General features: G+C 36.4%; 1 protein-coding gene across 2 annotated transcripts; it reads left to right on the top strand.

The window, feature by feature from the left end:
• The first annotated feature begins 503 nt into the window (after positions 1-503).
• raf1b (Raf-1 proto-oncogene, serine/threonine kinase b) lies at positions 504-21,530 on the top strand. Of its 2 annotated transcripts, XM_056734552.1 has the most exons (17): positions 504-570; positions 6,877-7,100; positions 7,260-7,375; positions 8,062-8,164; positions 8,254-8,411; positions 8,968-9,054; positions 10,869-11,025; positions 11,138-11,162; positions 11,257-11,357; positions 12,298-12,415; positions 12,515-12,599; positions 12,716-12,892; positions 14,608-14,654; positions 15,215-15,333; positions 15,648-15,779; positions 20,330-20,464; positions 20,682-21,530. In XM_056734552.1, exons 2-17 carry the CDS (start codon positions 6,903-6,905, stop codon positions 20,811-20,813), a joined length of 1,890 nt encoding a protein of 629 aa, XP_056590530.1. In that variant the 5' UTR covers positions 504-570; positions 6,877-6,902; the 3' UTR covers positions 20,814-21,530. The 2 variants fall into 2 exon arrangements, with proteins under 2 accessions (XP_056590530.1, XP_056590531.1); XM_056734553.1 differs by lacking the exon at positions 8,968-9,054.
• Positions 21,531-23,280: the final 1,750 nt, after the last annotated feature.

The raw sequence follows: 23,280 nt of genomic DNA, 5'->3' as shown, positions 1-23,280 counted from the left end.
ATTTGAAAGCACGATAAAAAAAACCTGATTTTATAGTATGTTTAAAAAGTAGTCAGGTTATCTGAACTTCAAATTTAGCCTATTAAAACGGTGTAATTTATACGTAGGCCTATCTATCCTTCTTTCTTTTCCATCCGTCTTACATTTGTTGTTGTAGCCCAAGTTTTTCAAGTCAGAAAAAAACTAGGCAAATAAATTGACCCTAGAATAAGAATGAATCTATAAAAATAACTTTGAATATACAGGATTAAATCCTTCAGGCAATTTATTATAATTTCCGTGTTTGTTATGATATTTATGCCGTGACTTTATATTCTCTAGTTCTGTATTATTATTATTCATCGTTTGTTTTACAAACGTTGCTGCTTCGCAACCATGCATGGACAGTGCCATAGAAATAAACCTTAATAGTATCTTTACACATATAAACCGGCGACGCGACGTAAGCGTACTTTATTCCGTCGCGTCGCGGGCCGTCATGAATATGATGACGTCACCCTGGCGTCACACGGTTTTTTCTCCCGCAGCGATAATCATGGCGGATCAACAACAATTCAACAACTTTCTCTGGTGAGTGAAGCTCGTCTGTTGCACTACACGTAGTTTATATCGTGAAGATAAACGAGCTTTTCGCAGCTCAGCTCTTTGTAGACGCTTGATTTGTAAGTGAAAGTGTAAATAGTTGGTCTTATGTCGATGAAACCTCAGTCGCAGTTGTTATTGTTTGTTTGTGTCTAATTTGGAAACTTATGTAAAGAGCAGAGTTTATAGGTGATATCTTTGTTTGTAGACACGCTTCAATTGGTCTTGCTGTGTTCAATGTGCTGTCTGCATGTCTTTCTTGTAGAGATCCAGCGATTACTAAAGCAAGGACAGTGATTCACTTTAAACTGATGTTTGTTTGCTGGTTACAAAAACGTCAAAACATTAATATATGAAGGAACAATAGATTTATGACAAGAGGTTTAGTCGTTAAATAGAACTATTATGGATCTCATTAACAGTGGATCAGATGATCTGGGTCACACATTATGTTTTTTTTTGCGTGTGTTTGGTGTAGGTTACGGTTATTTTGCTCCGTTCCGTTTAACGTTAGAGGAAAATGTTACTTTTAACCAAGATGACTTACATTCACACATCATCACTGGGCCAGATTGTCACTCATTTTCTTCCCACCCAGCCTGCACTTGGTTTCTGATATAACATTGTGTGTAATGCCTTTAAGGACTGTATTTGTATGGATGCATTAGAGATCTATTCTGATGTTATTGTGGTTTAAAGGTTTTCTAGAGTGATTTGTCCCTCGCTGACTGCAGTAAAGCAGACATGAGGCATTCAGCACATACTCTAAGTGTGCTGCTGGATTGCTGATGCAAGATTTCCAGAACGGGCTTTGGGTGATAAGGAGAATCTAAACAACAAGAGTATCATTCATCTACATTTGATTCTTTTTTTAATCGAAATCGACGATCTGATCGACTGCTGATTCAATTTGATAAAAGTATCATCATGTAGGCTATTTGTGAGTAAATTTTGTACCTTTTCTCTTGGCTATTTTATATTTCCTTAGTTGTCACTTGTTTTACTAAACAATATAGCGTTTTTGTTCCAAGTGCTTTATTTATTTATTATTAGCTGTTTTGTTGTGAACTATGCCAAGCTGACAGTCTCATTGTTCTTTATATGAGATGATTTGACTTCATCAGGCATCATTACCAACTAGACAAAATATGAATTCTTTAAATTATGAAACGATTGACTATTTCTGATAATATGTGAGATGCAAGCTTCAAGTTGACTTGTGGAAAATGTCATAGGCATCACACGCAATAATATCGATATAAAAACCATGGCGACCTGTATTTCAGGAAGCTTGATGAAGAATGTTCGTGTTTAATACTTCATAGTAAAAGCACACTAATGGCCAAATCAGCCGTGAGAGTTTCTGTCTGTGAGGCCACAGACCTGTTCGACAGGTTTCTGATGCCTGAACAAAGAGCTACAACACACGTGGATGAGTTCAGTGTGCACAAACCCAGCATAAGTGCTGTGTTGCTTTCTGTGCGGGAACAGGCGGATATCGCTGCGCTTCATGCGAACTGGGTGAGAAATGTGTTCATCTTGGCTGCAAATTCTGAGAAACTGGTCGCAAACATGAGCTTTCCAAACCATCGGATTGTAAAAGGGGAGTTGCCAGAATTAAGTTAAGCCGGTTGAAACCACTCAATAAGTCCTTCAGATTCAAGTACGGATGGGCGATAAGTTATCGGCCATATCGGTGTCTGCCGATGAATGGTCAATTTTTATGTTATCGGTATTGGCCGATAATCAAATTTAGGCCGATATATTATAGCCGATAAATTCTGAATCATTTCCTCTGATTAAAGTTCTTCAGCTGCATGGTGCTCACAGTTAAGATCCAGTACTGTCTTTCTATTGTGATCATTCACTTACCGCTATTAGCTAAACATTGTCGATGTGGTATGTACAGTACAGTATTTATGAATGTGCAAATTATAGAAACAAAAGCACATTGTTTGAAGCAGACTGCTGTCTGAATGCTTTCTGTCTCGAGACCTGTTAGACTTGTGGCTATTGAGAACGCCTTTTTGGGTTGCACTGGGAGAACATCTTTCATTTGTTTATTAAATAAACATTAAACCAGAAAAGTTTAAAAGTTAAAGAATATTATGTTAGTGTAAAGTATCATTGGTACATTATTTTCAGGGGGAAAATTTGAATGTTCAGTCTCAGAAAATATTGTATTTATGTTTAGATACTGTTTATCGGCCAATAAATCGGTAATAGGCTGCCAACGTTCAATAATTATTGGTTATCTTAATCGGACAAAATTGACATATCTGTACATCCCTAGAACTAAGCATTAAGGATGCCATAAGGCCTTCCAACATCACTGTGCTGTTCACACCACCGTGACATCAGGGATATCTACGACCTAATTTACAGTTCGCATTGCACTGAAAATGTGATCGGTAGTCCTACAAGAGCACATTTTTATATTCACTGCACTTCTTGATGATATTTTCAGCAGTGTTGTGCAAAACTTTTCAACAAAAGAATGAGTCTAAAAAAAGTTAATAACCACCTATGGGTGAGTAAATGACAGAATATTTTTTTTGGGTGAACTAGCCCTTTAAGTCCTGCAGATGACCTTGTGTATAAACTGTGGGCCTAATATTTAAGGGGACTACCACTGCAAGTCACGTAGTCACATTACAAATACAATACCCACTTTAAAGTTGGCAGTGCTGTATGAAAAAGGCCAAAAGGTTTCATTCATTTGTGCCGTTGTGAGCTGACATCAGACTACATATCAATGTGACATGTTTTTAGACTTGTGGCTGAATGCTTTCACCTTCTACATTCTGGTATTTGTTGACACGCGGTTTGGATGAGGCTCAGATTCGTTGTCTTGTACTTGATTCCTCAGAGTATCTATAAATAAACAGATTTCCTTGAAAGCATTTCACATACAGACTGTCACAGACTGTACCAGTTTTATGCAAAGTGATTATTAATTCCCGTAAAATCAAAATGGGTGTGACTAGTATCTTATGCTATGGGTAATGGCATGTGTTGCAATATAATTATTTTCGCTTGAAATTGAAATATTCATTTTCCGGTAATTTTCTTATTTTGATAATTCAAGTGAATTAAATACTTATCCTTTATAAAACACTATACATTTTTTTTATCCTATTAAAAGATGGGGCTACACACACAGTTTGTGCCAATGTCATATTAATCTTGAGTACCTTTAGTGTTGTCACGATACTGGAATTTCTAACTTCGATTCAATACCTAAAAATATCGATATTCGATACCATTTCTGATACCAAGGGATTTTTTTTAATTTTATTAAAAATGAAATTGAACTAGACTTGACAATGAGGTTTATTTCTACATTATTAATTAATTGTTAATATCATGGTAATTTTACTAATACATTCACTATTTAAAATCGAAGTTGTAGGCTATTCGTTAATATTAATGGACCAGACCTTACATAAATGCATTTAAAAGAGATTAATAATTACATGAACAAAATGGATTGCTCATTCATTTGTTAATGTTAGTAAATACATTTATATGATTAACTAATTTTTATTGCGCTTTTATTCATAATAATAAGCCTCCTTCACATACGTCGGAAAGTACGCCACCGCTGGGTAAAGCAACTTCCTCCACAGATTAAATCCCGTTGTAAAAGAATGCGCTTGTGTCATTTAAAGCTATTTACGTTTATCTGTTTTGCGACTTATTATACTCTATATTAAACATAAGTATTAATATCTGTGTGTTTATCTGTTTTGTGCACTCAGACTGCTAATATTCATATAAGTGTTTTGAGTTTGTACACCCTAGCTCACATGTTATTTAAACCTGATCACGTCACTGTATTATAAGAAATTACTTTAAAATGCTGGTACACCGTTAACATAGTGTAACTCATTAATATTTGTTAGTAAATAAGATATCATAAACTGGTAAAGGAAGGTTTCTTTTTTATTGTAATTAAATATGATTCTTTGTTCATTCGTAATGCCAAATGTAAAACTTAAATTGTGAAAACGTTATAAATGTAGAAGAACATTAAAATTAACCAAGGTTAAGAAATACAAAGTATTACATTAAGATGTAACCGATTAGACCTTATTATAAAATGCTTACCATAAACAGCTATATTGTCCTTCTCCAATCTTTTAATGGGTCGATTTCAATACTGCACATACGACTCTAATGTTCCTGAATAATCATGGTCTTCATTTTATTTTAATATACTTTATGCATAGACAATCATTCACTCCCCTATCACAGTAACACAGACCAGACATAATAAAACATGCATACATAATACGTGGCAATGTACAATGCACCTGCGTGTAAAACGTCTGATATTATATATTTAACATTGTTAAAATATTTTTAATAATGTCAGAAGCACTTGTGAGAACAGACAACAGAAGATAATTTTTGAAATTGTATTAAACCGAAAGTGGGATGGAAGGGATTCGGTGATGTTTTTTCAGCACAACTGCAACTATAACTACTGCTGTAACCGGAACATCGTTCACTCTGCGTTGAACGATGCTGAAGACAAAAACCCAGAAGTGTGAAAAAAGGCCTTTCATTAGACAGGTTTCCATGAGAGATTTGAGGAAAATTTAAGCGACGTTTACTTAATGTTGATTAAAATAATATCGCGGAGTGACTGCATTTCCTTTAAATGATGTATTAAATATTGGTTGTGATGTTTTATGCGCAGTTTGTCAGTGAAATACTGTCAATTGGAGCTGCATCCGAAAGCCAGAAGGCGCTCTCGCACAGAAACTCAAATGCTCCACAAAAGAAGTACCATGCATATAACCAGGAAATGCCATCTTCCTATCTGCATCTGGCATCTTACTGTTTTTCAAGCCGCCTCGGGTATTTTCATGTTAATAAATTATATAAATAAGGATGATGTTTGACGGGTGTTGCTTCGTAAATGCACGTTTTAAGCGAATCAAACGCTTAGTGCTTTCAGATGGAGCAGCATTTCCCACATATCACAGAGCTGTGCTTCACAAACAAGCTGCACATAAAACAGATCTCCCAATGTCCCAAAACATGTAGAGTTATCACTAACAGATTAATTAGAGCGGCTGGAAAGAGATGCAAAGATAAAAGCAAATGGTGGTTTATATTCTAAATAAAATGAACTAATATTTCACATTATTTTTCGTCAATCTTTATCACACATCAAGTCTATTTCTGTTTAGTTTATTTTCTGTTAATTTCAATAATAGAGAAGATAAAATATATATTTTTGTTGGTCTACCTGAGTTGTGAGTACTTTTTTGTGAAGATCATCCAGATTTATTTTTAACATTAGTTTGCTACATTCCTTAATATGACGTACTACTAAACATAACATTATCAACATAATCTTGACTAATATCGACATTTACTAACCCATTCTTTTAATTTTATGAAATTGTAAAATTATCTTATGTTATATTATCTAACAAGTTTTACAGCTTTCAGTAATTGACAATCAATATATTTATAAATGCTGTTCATTCGTTATACTTTAAATAATAACCAATGGTATTTATTAAAACCTCATTATAATTCAATCCACTGCTGTTCAGAAAACTGGAGTCTGAGTTCTTCTGAAGTTATAGTGTCTGAGATCACTTTAGTGCTCAAGAGGACCAAAATAAGAACTGGGTTCTCTTGAGTCCATTATACTGTGAACACCAAAAGGACTGAGGTCATCTTCGGCTAGTTCACTTTCAAATTAACTGGGTTTGGTTCTTTTAAAACAAACTATTTGTGAAAACACACTTAGTTACACCAATGGAATAGCCAATAAAAAGGAATTGGATCCCTGTTACGAGACAGGTATCCAGACTTATAAAAAACTTTTCGAAACAAATTGGAGTGCTTGGGGAGTGTATCGAGCAAAGAAATACTACCTCATACTTCCAACTCGTTTTTTAACAAGTTGACCATGTTCAGCATGAGAAGCAAGCACGTTGAACAGTGTTAAAAAGTCAGAATGCATGAAATAGGATGTTACCCCATCTTTAAATAACAATTTACCAGCTAAACTATAAGATAATAAGAATTGCCTGTTTTATAAATAACACTTACATTTTATCTTGATTTGTTTTGAACACATAGTTTCATATTTTTTGTCCATTGGTGGTTGTGCAAATGTTTATTCTGTGATCTAAGTAATATAGAATAATCTGGACCTTTTGACAGTATGTACCCTCATACCCAACATCCCTCATTTTAGTTCCTTAAGGTTTCGTGTTTGACCAGTGCAGATGATGTTAGTTATGATTGTTTAACCTCTCCCGACAGATTATTGTAGACTGCTGCCCGCTGTGATGGAGCACATTCAAGGGGCCCGGAAAAGCATCAGCCACGTGTTTGGATGCAAAGACTCTGTATTTGAAGATCCTTGCATGTCTCCCACCATTCTCACAAACTTTCCATTCCGGAGATTATCGGATGACGGAAGAATACCAGACTCTAAAACTAGCAGTACAATCCGTGTCTACCTGCCCAACAAACAGCGCACTGTGGTAACTTGAAAATCATCAACATCAGTTTGTGTGGCCAGAGAATCAGTTAATAGATCTCGTAACTTTGGCACTTGTGTGAATGTTTTGGGTCTTTAAAGAACATGTTCATGTTTGTCCTCCCTGTGAAATGAGAATGTTTTGTAAATTGTGTTGAAATAGGTGAATGGGCGAGCAGGCATGACGCTGCACAACTGCCTCATCAAAGCCCTGAAAGTTCGAGGACTTCAACCAGAATGCTGCGCTGTGTTTAAGCTGAACACAGAAAATGGCAAAACGTAAGCGTCCGATCTCGTTCAAACACATATTAAGCTGAAACGATGCTGCTATTGAATCTATGGACCCATTCTGGAACCATGTTTTTTGTTGTCATGTAAATTTGATAAGATTTAATAATAGTGTTTGATATTTTTTAGTTCAGTTCTAGTTTTGTTTTTATTTATTTATTTTATTTATTTCCAATAAAATCATTTTGAAACTTAATTCACTTTATTGCAACATTTCTGCTTTTCATCAAGTTTTCTTCGCAACATCACCTTTAGGCCTATATTGTATGTGATGTTTATCAACAGAAATGAAGTATTATAACCCTGGTGTGCAGTCAAGCATTTTCACGCAATTCATAATGAAAACGATAATAATGACAGTGTGTAGATGTATGTTTCTTTGTTTTAAGATGCTTTAAATATAGACCGTTTCATCGGACACGCGTGTGCCTGACCACAAGTTTAGCCAAGTAACGGTTCTTCTCGTTTTTTTGCTTGTTATCAGAAATAATCTACAGGCACTCTATTTTTTGTGAATGTGTACCGGAAGTTTAGCTGAGCGCATGCGTATTAACGTTTGTTTATGTTGTTAAGATGAAACGTCTATATAAAATACCCAGTTTGGAAGCATTATTGACTCATTCTTACACGCATTCTTCTGGATGCGATTCTTATTGTTCTTATTGTTTTCATTTTAGCAAAAAGTCACGTATGGATTGGAACACAGATTCTACCTCACTGATGGGAGAGGAGCTCCTGGTTGAAGTCTTAGATCATGTACCCCTGACTACGCACAATTTTGTGAGTTGATATTGATGTCTTTGAAAAAGCGAAATGATCGGCTTGCAACTGTTTTTGACGTCTCGATTTGACGGTCCGTTTTGTCACAGGTACGAAAAACATTTTTGAAGTTGGCCTTCTGCGACATATGTCAGAAGTTTCTCTTGCACGGCTTCAGGTGTCAGACGTGTGGCTACAAATTTCACGAGCACTGCAGCACCAGAGTGCCCACCATGTGTGTGGACTGGAGCAACATCCGACAGCTTCTGTAAGTTGCCCTTTTGAAGAAGCAATGAGATTTAATGTTGGAACCATGGATCTGGATTCTTTCATTAACATAAAGGAACAGTTCGCCCAGATATGAAAATTCTGGCATCGTTCATATCTTTTTTTTGCGCTTGGTTGTTTCATCCCATGGATTGATAACATATGTACAGACCCAACCATTGTGTTATGAATGAACTTATGCTAGAGGAGAACAGATTATCAGTAAACGTAAGTTTGGAGCTGTACTTTCCTTAGCAAGGCATCATATGGAGGAAACGATGGAGGAAAGTATATCTAGAATTCCAGTGTTCGGTAATGCTCACAGTGTTTTCCAGTGAAGCGAGGATAGGTTTGTTGATGTCATTTGCATAAAGATAAAGGCTTGTCATACTTTTAACTCTGTGGATGTTTATCAATGAAAATGAGTTAATGCAGGACACAACGGACCATTCTTTTGATTCTTATGTTGGTCGCTGTGTAATGTTGGATGTGTTGCTGCAGAACGGCATTTCAAGCACTCTTTCGGGTCAAACTGCCCTCTCTTCTTTCTCGTCCAGGCTGTTTCCTACTCCAGGAGAGAACGGGACTCCATCCCTCCCGCCCCTCTCGTCTCGGCGTATGCAAAACTCTAGGTTCCCTTTCAGGTAACGAAAGACCTGTTTGTACAGTTAGGTCCATAAATACTGGACAGAAGCAATTGTTTTGTTATTTTAGCTGTGTATCAAAGTGTATTTGAGTTACAGGTTTATAACAGATGTTGTCTTAAAGTGCACGCTCTGTTTTTTTTTCGAGTGTATTCACATCAAGACCACCTGAAGGGGTTACAGCTCTTTAATATGAAGCTCCCCCCTTTCTCAAGGGACCAAAAGTAATTGGACAGTTGAATCAAAAGCTGTTTTATGGACATGTATGAGCTATCCTTAAATCATTTCTTCAGAAATTAAGCATGTTAAAGGTGTGGAGTAGATTCTGTGTGTGTTGTTTGCAATTGGATGCTTCTGATGTGGACCCACATTATGGGGTTCAGGGAGTGAAACAGACCATAGTTAAATCTCAAAAACACAACAAATCCATCAGAATTATGCCAGGAACATTAAGAGCGGCCAAATCAACAAATTGGTACATTCTGAGAAAAACAAGAACACACCGCTGAGCTCAGCAACAAAACAATCCTGGGCGTCCATATGAGATGAAAGTGGTGGGTGGTGACATTATCCTTTCCATGATAAAGACAAACACCTTCACAACATCCAGACACGTTATGGGGTCCCTATCTTTTATTCTTTTAATATTATGCAGGCTGAAATGAATTTGATCTCTACAAAAATGAGCTTTTTAGATCTTGTTCAGCTATTTTAGAAGTCTAATCTACCCATCCTATTCTTGAGGCTTTTTTACCTTGTTGTGAACCCTCTGAATTTCTCCTTGTAATATCTTTATTGTTTTGATTGACAAACATTGCCATAGTTACCTCTTGGAGAGTGTTCTTCACGTGTCTGGACGTTGTGAAGGTGTTTCTCTTTATCATGGAGAGGATAATTTCATCATCCACCACTTTCATCTCATGTGGACGCCCAGGATTGTTTTGTTGCTGAGCTCAGCGTTGTCTTGTTGTTTTTCTCAGAATGTACCAAATTGTTGATTTGGCCGCTCTTAATGTTCCTGGCATCTCTCTGATGGATTTGTTGTGTTATTGAGTTTTTACTGTGGTCTGTTTTACTTGCATGGAGATCTCCCTGAACTACATGATGCGAGTCCACATCAAACACCACACGTAGAATCAACCCCAGACTTTTAACATGCTTCATTTATGAAGAAATGATTTAAGGATTGCTCATACCTGTCCATAAAGCAGCTTTTGATTTAACTGTCCAATTACTTTTGGTCCCTTGAAAAAGGTGGGAGCCTCATATTAAAGAGCTGTAAAGCCTTCAGATAATCTGGAAGTGAATACACTCGAAATAAAGCTGAGAGCGTGCACTTTAGGACAACATCTTTTATTAAACTGTAACTCGAATACACTATGATACACAGCTAAAATAACAAAAGAAATTGCTTCTGACCACATACTTATGGATCTAACTGTATATGTAACTTGAATCCAACCAGTTTACCATGCCAAAGAGTCCATCTTAATAGAAATGCACTGAAGTAAACGTTTTTGAAGATATTTTCTCCGCATCCAATCGAGATGTAAGGATATTTATTAACAACCAATCCCAGAGAACGACTTGATGTTTGTATTTAAATCGGCCAGGTATCATCGTCATCTTATTGTAGATTTGAACATTTGTTTCCATTGTTTTTGAAAGTTCATTTCCCGGCTCTATGATAACACCACGCTGTATAAGAATGAAATATCAGTGGACAGATCTCATTTCACATCTTGTGATCACACTCACTCCTACACATGGTGACAAAGCGCCAGGCCTTTACTAATGTCCAAACACTTTTTCAGTCCACATCACAGATACTCCACGCCAAATGCTTTCAACTACATCACGCCCATGCCGGTCCCCGGGGTTTCGCTCAGTCATAATAAAGTGTTGTCCACATCCACCCCCAACGTCCACATGGTCAGCACCACCCAGCCTATTGATGAAGCCGCTTATCAGGTAAAAACATCAACAAATTCAACCAACATCACCATGAAGAAGTTTCATTTGCTTGACGGATTTATGTGTCAGATTGTCCATATGTTAAAACTCCTACTCTCTTTATTCATAGGAAGCCTTAGGAAGTAATGAATCTGGTATGGAGTTTTGATTTTCCACCCTTATAGATTTTTCAGTACAGCCAGAGCCTGTTTGCTCATTCTTCTCTCTTTGGGACATGTTGATTTACAGGAAGCCCTCAAGACCAAAGTCCGACGGAGTGGTCCAAAACCCCGGCCCCAGCCCATAAAGAGAAAGCACCTTCAGCTAACACTCAGGAAACAAACAGAATTGTAAGTTTTTGAGAATTATTTTCGTTTTTACTAAAATCGTACAAATATGTCAGGGCTGTTTAACGATTAATCGCATCCAGAAGAAAAGTTTGCTTTACATTATATATATCCGTGCATATTCATTTTGTATTTATAAACACATAGAGACACGTGTATATGTTATACGTATAAACATGAATAGGTTTTATTTCAGTTCTAGTTTTGTTTTTATTTATTTCCAATGATTTTTTTAAACTTACTTCACTTTATTTCAACATTTCTATTTTCATCTACTTTTCTTCCCACATCATATTAAGGTCTAGATTATATTTGATGTTTATTAACAAAAATGTGTTAATAGTTTTAAATAAGTATAATAACCCTGGTGTGCAGTCAAGCATTTTCGTGCAATTCATAATGAAAACTGTAATAATGATAGTGTGTATATGTACTTTTCTTTGTTTTAAGATGTTTTTAAAATAGACCACTCCATCGGACACACGCACCTGACCCACAGAGTTTTTATAATAAATTATTTATATTTTATTTACTTTATGTTAATATTTATATATATTATTATTCCATTATTTCTAAGATTTTATTATCATTTTTACTTGAATCGTAAAAACATGTCAGGTAATTAATCACATCAGACGATAAGTTTGCGTTTACATAATAGATGTGTGTACATATCAATTTTGTATTTATAAACACATACAGACATGTGTAAGTATTATAAATATAAACATAAATATTTGTTAATATATTATTTAATTTATATATATAAATATAATGATATACGTATGCTTATATTTCCTAAATGTATACATGTATGTGTTTATAATATGCACAATGTTGCACAATATAATATACACAAAGTTTTTGTTTTATTTGACTATATCATGTAAATAATATGTGAAATATTATGCTCCATAATTCACCCAATTTTTTAAATTTCTAGCGTCCTCGAGAGAAGAGAGATTCCAGCTACTACTGGGAGATTAACTACACTGAGGTGATTTTTCTCTCTAGGATCGGCTCGGGGTCTTTTGGCACTGTTTACAAAGGGAAGTGGCACGGTAAGATGACATCACTTTCAGTCAATTTATGACAGCATTTGTCAGATGTTATTAAAACACACCATCGCAAGTTTTGTTCACTGACTGTTTTCTGTTCAGGTGATGTCGCTGTAAAGGTTTTAAAGGTCACAAATCCCACGCCGGAGCAGTTTCAGGCCTTTCGCAACGAAGTGGCTGTTCTCAGGTAAAACCAGTTAACAGCCCAGTGAAATTACATCTAAGATTGATATTCAGTGTGTTCATGCGCAGGAAATTTATTTTGCCGATGCCAATGATCATGTTTCTCTATTTGCATCGCAGGAAGACCAGGCATGTCAATATTGTTTTATTCATGGGTTACATGACCAAGGAAAATCTGGCCATTGTAACACAGTGGTGTGAGGGCAGCAGTCTCTACAAACATCTACACGTGCAGGAGACAAACTTTCAAATGTTTCAGCTCATCGACATCGCCAGACAGACAGCTCAGGGCATGGAGTGAGTATCCCACACGCCAATTCAGGACACGCAGTCTGCAGGCTTACAGTAAATGCTTCAATTTGTTTAGATATATTAATCGCAGTTAAAGGGATAGTTCACCCAAAAATTCTGTCATCATTTATCCCCCTTCGGGTTGTTCCAAATCTGTATAAATGTCTTTGTTCTGATGAACACAGAGAAAGATATTTGGAAGAATATCAACATTATGAAGAATGTAGGACAGCAAACTTTTCTGGGGCACTTTTGACCACCATTGTATTTTTTTTAGTCATTGGGGGGCCACATCTGTTTGGTTATAAGCATTCTTTCAAATATATTTCTGAGTGTTCATCAGAACAAAGACATTTATACAGATTCGGAACAATTCGAAGGTAATTAAATGATGACTGAATTTTCATTTTTGGGTTATCACTTAAGTTTACAGCTGCAATTTGTAACTGTTGCCTCTCTATCGTCATCTATGGTTGAAATGAAAAATGTCAAGTAAATTTCTATTAAAGTCAAATGATGTCCAACTTTAGTCACTCTCTTACATTTTGTCAACATTTGTCTAACTACCATTTTGCATTAAACCTGACCGTTCAAATTATACTACATTGGTATAAATTATAAATCATTATTATAATCTTACAATTGTTGTTTTGGGCTTAACTCACTGGATCAAAAAGTGTCTGTTTAAACATTTATAAACATTGACAAAGCATAACAGTACATGACTTCAGAGTGTATTTTCAGTAACAGATTTGCATTGTGATCACCAGACCATTAGTTATTTATAGAAATGAGACGGGGCACAAAAATAGAATGTTTTTTGGGGGGGTGGAGGTTGTTTATATATAAATATAGAGCCGGTTTCATCAGTTAACACTTTTTCTGTTTTCTCCACCAGCACAGTGATAATGTCAAAAAATAGAGAATATAGGGGGTGTAATGATACAACAATGCCATGGTTTGGCTTGGTTTGATATGGGGACAAAGTTCATTTGTGGCTTAAGCAATGCTAAAGAACACTAGATTCACTCTTAACTTGATAATAATAATAATTTATTTTATGAACTTGATCTTTGTTATCTTTTGTAAACATTTGCTTTGTGTTTCTATTGGGAAGCCTGTTACTTTAGTGCATGATTTTCAGAAGAAATCCTGGTGTTCTTAGTCGTTAAAAGTTTATGAATAACTGTTTAATCAAATGGCAATGAAAAATGAGTATTGTGACATAATCTGAACTATGGGCCAGAGATGGGCGGGGTAAGCAGGGGTGGTGGGTATTCAGTACCTCATTAGAGTATTGTGGTATGTAGTGTACCATGGGTTGTGTATTGCTTTTTTTCTGTTTGAAAACATTTCTAGAATTCACAAACTTCTGCTTTTATTTAAGGGATAATCCACAGCTAGCCATGTGTTAAAGGGTTTTAATCCACGATGTGGAGGCCAAGAAGTGCCTCTCCAAAGTGCATTAAAATCCTTTAACACATGTCTTGCGGTGGATTATCCCATTTATACCATGGTGATTTGCCTAGTGAAAGCTTTTATTGATGTCCTTTAGATCACACAGGTGAAAATGACCTGTAATAAATGTAATCAAACTGACTGGATCCACCCTTGCGTTTAAGGGTTTTTTATATGCACACCTTCCAGCCAATCAGAATCGAGGATTGAAACCCACCATGGTTTATATGTAAATATCACTAATCATGTTTTCTCTCTTTTAGTTACTTACATGCAAAGAATATCATCCATCGGGACATGAAGTCAAACAGTATCTTTTCAATTCTTTCTTGCTTTTATGAATGATTAGACTTCTGTTTAGCGATGGCCACGATAGCCTTTGAGACGAGGAGCTAAAAACAAAGGATATATGGATTATATGCACTGAAAATACGTTGCAAGAACTCTGCTACTAGATTTAGTTATGCTGTGATCATCTTTGTCTCCATTTTCATTGAGCTTGTCTATAATGGCTAGTTGGTTATTGTCACATGACCTGGGGTGCCCTTGCGCCTTTCTGAAAAGTTGAGATCTTTTCATCTCGCTGCGGCACTGACGCTCATGAAAAAGCGCGTTGCCCCCTATTTTCACGGAAAGACACAAAAAGTGAATGGGGCCTTAGGCTTCATTAATGAAGGCCCGTAAGCAACCACTTAGCATCGCATTAGTAACCACATTGTAAACTGCTCAGGACACATTAGGACTCTATCATTGTGGTGGGCATGCTACGCACGTTTTATTGTCAATATATGCCCATTTAATAATTCTGTTTTCAGCTGTAGTCTGTACGTGTTCTTCAGCAGTATTGTTGTTTCTTGATGACATGTTCAGATATCTTCCTGCATGAAGGTTTAACAGTAAAGATCGGCGATTTTGGACTGGCCACAGTTAAAGCGAGGTGGACTGGCTCACATCGAGTAGAGCAACCTTCTGGATCAGTTCTGTGGATGGTGTGTTTGAAAGTTGATACAATCTCAGATCTTAAATGTTGTTACTTACTTAAAGAAACAAACGCTCTGTTTTTATGTATCAATATTAGATTATCCCCATCTCCACTGCCGGCAATTTTGTCTGCTCTGCACATATTACTCAGTTGCTAAAGTTTTTTTTTTTTTATGTAATTTAAAAAATATATATATTCAAACAAACCTTTTATTCAAATATGTCAAACTGGACAGTGATGACACATAAAATGAAGAAAGTATATTTTGTGTAATACTGTGTGAAAGAAAGTGAGATGAAGTGAACCGATATTTTGCTTTAGGCTCCTGAGGTGATCCGGATGGAGGATAATAATCCCTACAGTTTTCAGTCGGATGTGTACTCGTATGGTATTGTTCTGTACGAGCTCATGACCGGGGAATTGCCTTATGCTGTGATTGGAAATAGAGATCAGGTAAGATGAAATAATCATTCAGATGTTATTGATAAACAAATATTCAGTGCTTGATACTACACTAGGACATTTCTTTTGAGCATAAATATGAATTTAGATGTTTATAAACTATGATTTGGGGTTCAAATATATGTTGGTTATTTCATATTTCTCTGTATTCAGAAATGATTAAAGACTAATAATGTGGGTTAGACTTGATTTGTTTAGGGCTGTCAAATGATTAATCGTAAATAATCCCTTCCAGAATAAAAGTCTGTGTTTACATCATACATTTTTATGTGTACTATGCATATTTATTTTGTATTAATAAACACAAAAACATATATACACGTATATATATTTAGGAAATATTTAGATGCATTTACTATATATGTATATATATATATATTGGTAAATATAAATAATGATTATTTTAATATATATATATTTTCTTAAATATATGCGTGCATGTGTTTATAAATACAAAATTAATATCCACACAGACATATATGGTGTAAACACAGACTTTTATTCTGGATGCATTAAATCACGATTAATCGTTTGACATTCCTCAAATAGTTATAAGCTATACCACACTTTCTTCAGTATTCACAGTCATTCCCGTGTAATTCTTCTTTGTGTTATGTGTACGCAAGCAGTCAAATGCACAGCCTTGCAAGGTATGCTGCTTTCGTACGCGTACACACGATTTTAAATACATTCGAGTTACAACATATTGCAATACCTCTCTGGGCCTACAGGGGTCAGGTTTTCCTCTGCTACCTATATTAAATAACTGCATTACCTCATCTACTGCACTGTAACTTCAATAACTGCACCAACTTCTCTACTGCACTGTAACTCATCTATTGCATAACTGCATCTATTGCATAACTAACTGCATCTACTCATCTATTGCACTATAACTTCAATAACTGCATTAACTCATCTACTGCACTGTGACCTTAATAACCGCATTAACGCATCTACTGCACTGTAACTTCAATAACTGCATTAACTCATCTACTGCACTGTGACCTTAATAACCGCATTAACGAATCTACTGCACTGTAACTTCAATAACTGCATTAACTCATCTACTGCACTGTGACCTTAATAACCGCATTAACTCATCTACTGCACTGTAACCTCAATAACTGCACTAACTCATCTACTGCACTGTAACTGTATAACTGCATCTACTCATGTATTGCACTATAACTTCAATAACTCATGTACTGCACTGTACCTTTAATAACCGCATCAACTCATCTACTGCACTGTATCTTTAATAGCTAAGGTCTGTAACTAATGCACACTCAAGTCACTTGCACTATTGTATAGTCTATATTGTTATCTGTTCATAACCACCTGTACATTAATGTTCACAGTATATAGCCTTCTGTCTATATTGTTCATAGTACATACCGACTGTCATATTTTCATAGTACATGCCCATTGTATAGTATTTTCCTAATACTGTATTCTGTATTTATTCACACTGTATATCTGCACTTGCTAATTGCACTTCTGGTTAGACCTAAACTACATTTCGTTACACTGTACTTGTATATGTGTAATGACAATAAAGTTGAATCTAATCATCTAATCTACCTTAAGTCGTTGCTCCCAGGACACTGTTGCCACCTGGTGGTTAAACTAATAACTGCAAAAAATGGAATTCGCTTGATTGACTGGCGTGTACTTTGTAAGCAAGGTACATGTAAGGGCGATACTATTGTGATGACCAAATTTGTGTCACGTGCACTGTACACTGTCCCTCGCGTGCGTGTAAAAGGGGAAGTATACTTCAGCCTTTAGTGTGAGGTGTTTCTTGAAGCATGAGTTTCAGTGAGCAGCTGAAGTGTGTTTAGCATGAGTGTGATGTGCTTTGACAGTCACCCTGGAGCCCTGCTGCTAAATTTAGACGCCCACAGGCTAGAGATCCATTTTAAAAGCACAGTCACTTCTAGTGTGACCTGTGACTCTCACTTTATTGTTGCTGGACTCTGACATTTTTATTCTTACTATAACCTCTTCTTAGAACATCTTAATATCAATAAGTAAATCCTTAGCAAAAACGATTAAATGTGATAAGCATCACTATTACTGTTGCTGTTTGTTAACATTATGTAATAAAATATGGCATTTATTCTTCTTAGTTCATGCTCATTTCAACGTTTACTAATATATTTAATAACATAAATAGAATACATATAATAACATTTATGTTGTATAAACTAACATGATTAGATATAAATACATACTGTTATATTATGCATTGCTAGTTCCTGTTAAAACTGTTGCTTATGGTAATAAATAAGCCTTTGTAAAGTGTTAGTGTTATCTGTTGCTCTAAATGTGTAAGTTATAAACTAAGTTCAACTCATCCTGCTGTGTTTGTAATTTAAACATGAAATGGTTTTGGTGTCCCGTGAGATCTTAACCTATGACAATAAAACCCCACCCATCAGGAAACCAGACCTCTTAAGGACCGGGTATACTTAACTTTCTGCGTCCGTGTCCTTCTTGCGCACAAACGCATCTGCACAGCTTCTTGAGCATACTCAATCGAGGTTAAGCGCGGATAGACGAGTTCGACACATGCGCAGGACGTCACCGAGTGGACTTGGCTGATTCAACATTTTTTCACTCGTGCGTTGTTGGTCGCATTCTGTCCTCAATTGGAATGCACACGGACAGGGTGTGCGGACGACCGCGGACCCTCCTGATGACGAAATTACGTCATGCAGACAGGCGGGCTTTACATTTCCCTTATGACACAGTCACCCAGAACACCCTAGCGACCACATAGTAATGCCCTAGCAACCACCCAGAACTCCCTAGCACTGTGACTGACGTTTTCATCTACAGTTGTGTTCAAAATTATTCAACCCCCAATGCTGTAAATGGTTTTAGGGAATTTAGTGTACATTTGTAATTGTATTCAGAATGAAATCCTACAAGGACTTCTTAAAGAACCATATGCAACTAAAATGACATCAATTAGTTTTGTAATACAGTAGTAAATGTTTATTTTGTGAATTCTTCATTGACATAATTATTCAACCCCTTAAAGACTACCACTCTGAAGAACAGAGGTTCAATGAAGTGTTTTCAATCAGGTATTGAAAACACCTGTGATATCAGGGAGCAGCAATAAAGCCTAATAAGCACCAATTAGGCAGCTTTAAAATGACTGTGATACTCAGCTCCTTCTAGACATTTACTGGTGTGGTTACAAACATGGTGAGGTCAAGAGAATGGTCCAGAAAGACAAGAGAACAGGTGATTACTCTTCACAGGAAGGGCAATGGCTATTAGAAGATTGCAAAGATGTTAAACATACCAAGAGACACCATAGGAAGCATCATTCGCAAATTCAAGGCAAAGGGCACTGTTGAAACGCTACCTGGTCGTGGCAGAAAGAAGATGCTGACTTCGACTGCTGTGCGCTACCTGAAGCGTAGAGTGAGAAAGTCCCCGTGTGACTGCTGAGGAACTGAGAAAAGATTTGTCAGATGTGGGTACTGAAGTTTCTGCTCAGACAATACGGCGCACCCTGCGTAATGAAGGCCTCCATGCCAGAACTCCCAGGTGCACCCCCTTGCTGTCCCCAAAGAATAAGAAGAGTCGACTGCAGTATGCCAAAATCCATATGGACAAACCACAGAAGTTTTGGGATAGTGTTCTGTGGACTGATGAAACAAAATTAGAACTGTTTGGGCCCATGGATCAACGCTATGTTTGGAGGAGGAAGAACAAGGCCTATGAAGAAAAGAACACCTTGCCTACTGTGAAGCATGGCAGGGGGTCAATCATGCTTTGGGGCTGTTTTGCTTCTGCAGGTACTGGGAAGCTTCAGCGTGTGCAAGGTACCATGAATTCTCTTCAGTACCAGGAGATATTGGATGACAATTTGATGGAGTCCGTCACAAACCTGAAGCTTGGAAGACGTTGGACCTTTCAACAGGACAATGATCCCAAGCATACCTCCAAGTCCACTAGAGCATGGTTGCAGATTAAAGGCTGGAACATTTTGAAGTGGCCATCGCAGTCCCCAGACTTAAATCCGATTGAGAACCTCTGGTGGGACTTAAAGAAAGCAGTTGCAGTGCGCAAGCCTAAGAATGTGACTGAACTGGAGGCTTTTGCCCATGATGAATGGGCGAAGATACCCGTAGATCGCTGCAAGACACTTGTGTCAAGCTATGCTTCACGTTTAAAAGCTGTTATAACTGTAAAAGGATGTTGTACTAAGTACTAAGATTCAATGTCACTTGGGGGTTGAATAAAACTGATAATGATGTGAGCTCAGAAAAGACATTTGTGGTTATTGCATTATAAATGGTATGTTATATTTGTCTGACCTACACGTACCTCTTTGATTTAATTGTAAGCAGGATGCCTGAATGATCATAATGAATGTCAAACCGACCAAAACAATCAATTTCAGTGGGGGTTGAATAATTTTGAACACAACTGTATATCATTACCTTTAGAAAATGTTTGATAAATTAATTTTGAATAAACCTTTATAATAATATGTTTGTCCGCGTTGTTGCAACTAGATCATCTTTATGGTGGGCAGAGGATATCTCACCCCAGATCTCAGTAAACTCTACAAGAGCTGCCCCAAAGCCATGAAGAGACTGGTGGCCGACTGCATCCAGAAATCTAAAGAGGACAGGGCGTTGTTTCCACAGGTGACGTCACTTAACATCACTTCTATGATATTTAAGTTCTATAAAGCAAAGATTGTTGAAATCATACAGAGAATTGGGGTTGAAAAGTCTCGCCGAAGAAAGAGATCCCTAGTTCATTTGCACAAAGGATTTTCTTGTTTTTAAGTCATTCATTTTGATACTGACGATTTGTTTGATGCGATGTTCACAGTCGATCACTCCTGCTTGTGTTTTACAGATCCTGTCTTCGATAGAGCTTCTCCAGCACTCCCTCCCCAAAATAAACCGCAGTGCATCCGAGCCATCGCTGCACCGAGCCTCTCACACGGAGGACATCAACGTCTTCACGCTCACATCTGCCTTCAAATGAAGTTGAGCTGCTCGCTCCGGCTAAACGCAAGCTAGAAACACAGACTTCCACATATTTGAGCTATGAATGGACACAACGTGGATGAATTAGCGCCCGGGCAGCCTCGTTTTATTTTTGACCGGAGTAACGTGCTGGTGGTTTATGTGCTTTGTATGTATTTATACTTAAGATGGCTGTTGGAATGTCGACTTTGATGATGCTGGTCTCTCTTCCGGTCTACTGGACTTCAATGTACCCAAGGATCCGTTGGGAGAGGGAACGGTTAACAGCACTTTCTCGGTTCACACCTGCGTGTAGTCATATCGTGTAGTTTCAATAGCAGAAGTGGATCAGTCGATCAGACGTACTATCATGTTCAAACATTATACAATCAGTTATAAAGCGCGTGATATGAGTGACTGGACATGTAGCATTGTGTATATTTTTCTTAAGTGCCAGTACTGTGGTTGTCAACGTGAAGTTGGTATGGTTTTTTTAATCGGACACCAGTTAAATGCCTCTTCAGCACAGGGTATGGGGAGCACTTTATGATCTTGTGTCGTCTCTGAGTCTGTGGCTCGTAGGCAACTCAAAGAAAAGTGGGTATTAACTTTATTATGAAACTTATTTGGGATTCGTATATTTTTGGCTCGTTCCTGCTTGTCAGTGAGAATTAACTTGTAAACTTGACAGATCGTTTATTCATTGTATTTTAATAAAATTAAGTTAAATACAACACACAGGCTCTGTTGTTATATAAATCATACTGCCAAGGTTATTTTTTTTCATATTTTAGAATGACAGAAGACTTATTGAAACTGAAATAAACGAAAAAGTGTGTTGTAAAAAGACCTAAATGTATCTAAACTTTTTTGCATATTCAGATGATGCAATGTATTTTTGGCAGTTTATTGCTTTTTTAACAATTGGAAAAAAAGGAGTTCTCATCTATTCTCAGCTCTTATTGACTGCTTTTCTACATTACTCGCTACAATTAATCCATTCAAATATTTAAACAAACATTGTACATTGCAAACAAGAAAAGTATTTTACATTGGAACCATTTTATTTTTGTTGTCTTCTAATGTCAAACATTCTTAGGTCAAACACGAAGAAGGGTTTATGCAAAAAATAGGTGTAATACTGCTTTAAATTGTTGTTGTTAAAAAAAAAAGTTTTCTGTTGAATTTAATTGCATTTTTGTTTTTATTTTTCTTAGCAAAAAAAGTATCATACATTTTTCCCTGATTTACAGAAGACACCCACTTAAATGTCATTTATTGTCAGAATTTTTTCAGGCATATTTACAACAAAAAATTGTTTGTGACAAATTGAAAGACAAATTACATTTACCCCAAATGCTAATTAGTTGTAATTTTTAAAATTTGACACCAATCTAAAGGTTTTGCCCATTTGTCAATATGATTTAAAGCACAATAACATTTTATATGCTCCCTTCTTTTGTATATTTTAAAAATGTTCAAGTAAGAATAAACATATTGTTTGAATTTGTACATAAATATTGTGTTTTAACTGAAGGACAATGTAATATTATTTCAACCAAATTTTGACATTTTATCCTCCGAAAACTTACATACTTGCATTTAATCACATTTGTGAACTTCTTTTGATAGGGACATCTTAAGGTCTTCGACATTCAAATTGACCTTAGAATTAAAGGTCTCATGATCATGAGAAATATTGAAACTAAATGATGATAACACTAAGTACTGTGTGTAAAGAGAGAATTTTTTTTATATATAAAATGCAATATCTCTGGGTATTTTAAGAACTCTTGCAAAGTCTTTCATTTTTAATTTGATTCTTTTTCTAAAGTGATCTTTGTAATTACACTCCACACTCTATTTAAGCACTTTCAAAGTAGTCACCTTTTGACTATTTGCATTACATTCTCTTGGAATTTTCTTGATGTCTCAACCTAGGAAGCTTTTTAAACAATATTGAAAGAATTGGCATCCATGCTGGATTTTTATTGGCTGCTCATTATTCTTTTTTTATTCCAAGTCATCCATTTGAAAAATATATTTTTCAAATAAAAATGTAGTTTTCTAGAATGAATATGTTGGCATAATTATATTTACACTCACCTAGGATTATTAGGAACACCATACTAATACTGTGTTTGACCCCCTTTCGGGGGTCAAACAATTCTACGTGGCATTGATTCAACAAGGTGCTGAAAGCATTCTTTAGAAATGTTGGCCCATCTTGATAGGATAGAATCTTGTAGTTGATGGAGATCTGTGGGATGCACGAAGCTCCCGCTCCACAACATCCCAAAGATGCTCTATTGGGTTGAGATCTGGTGTCTGTGGGGGCCATTTTAGTACAGTGAACTCATTGTCATGTTCAAGAAACCAATTTGAAATGATTCGAGCTTTGTGACATGGTGCATTATCCTGCTGGAAGTAGCCATCAGAGGATGGGTACATGGTGGTCATAAAGGGATGAACATGGTCAGAAACAA

The sequence above is a fragment of the Triplophysa dalaica genome, chromosome 21, assembly GCF_015846415.1.
Source record: "Triplophysa dalaica isolate WHDGS20190420 chromosome 21, ASM1584641v1, whole genome shotgun sequence".
Taxonomy (NCBI): Eukaryota; Metazoa; Chordata; class Actinopteri; order Cypriniformes; family Nemacheilidae; genus Triplophysa; species Triplophysa dalaica.
This window is presented reverse-complemented; position numbering and strand designations above follow the sequence as displayed.

What these genes read in the sequence shown, in the direction of transcription:
- raf1b (XM_056734552.1), top strand. Translation starts at nt 6,903, where the DNA reads ATGGAGCACATTCAAGGGGCCCGGAAAAGCATCAGCCACGTGTTTGGA. An exon ending in AACTCTAGGTTCCCTTTCAG is followed by an intron (nt 9,055 to 10,868) that starts GTAACGAAAGAC and finishes ACACTTTTTCAG; the next exon opens with TCCACATCACAGATACTCCA. An exon ending in CTCAGGAAACAAACAGAATT is followed by an intron (nt 11,358 to 12,297) that starts GTAAGTTTTTGA and finishes TTAAATTTCTAG; the next exon opens with CGTCCTCGAGAGAAGAGAGA.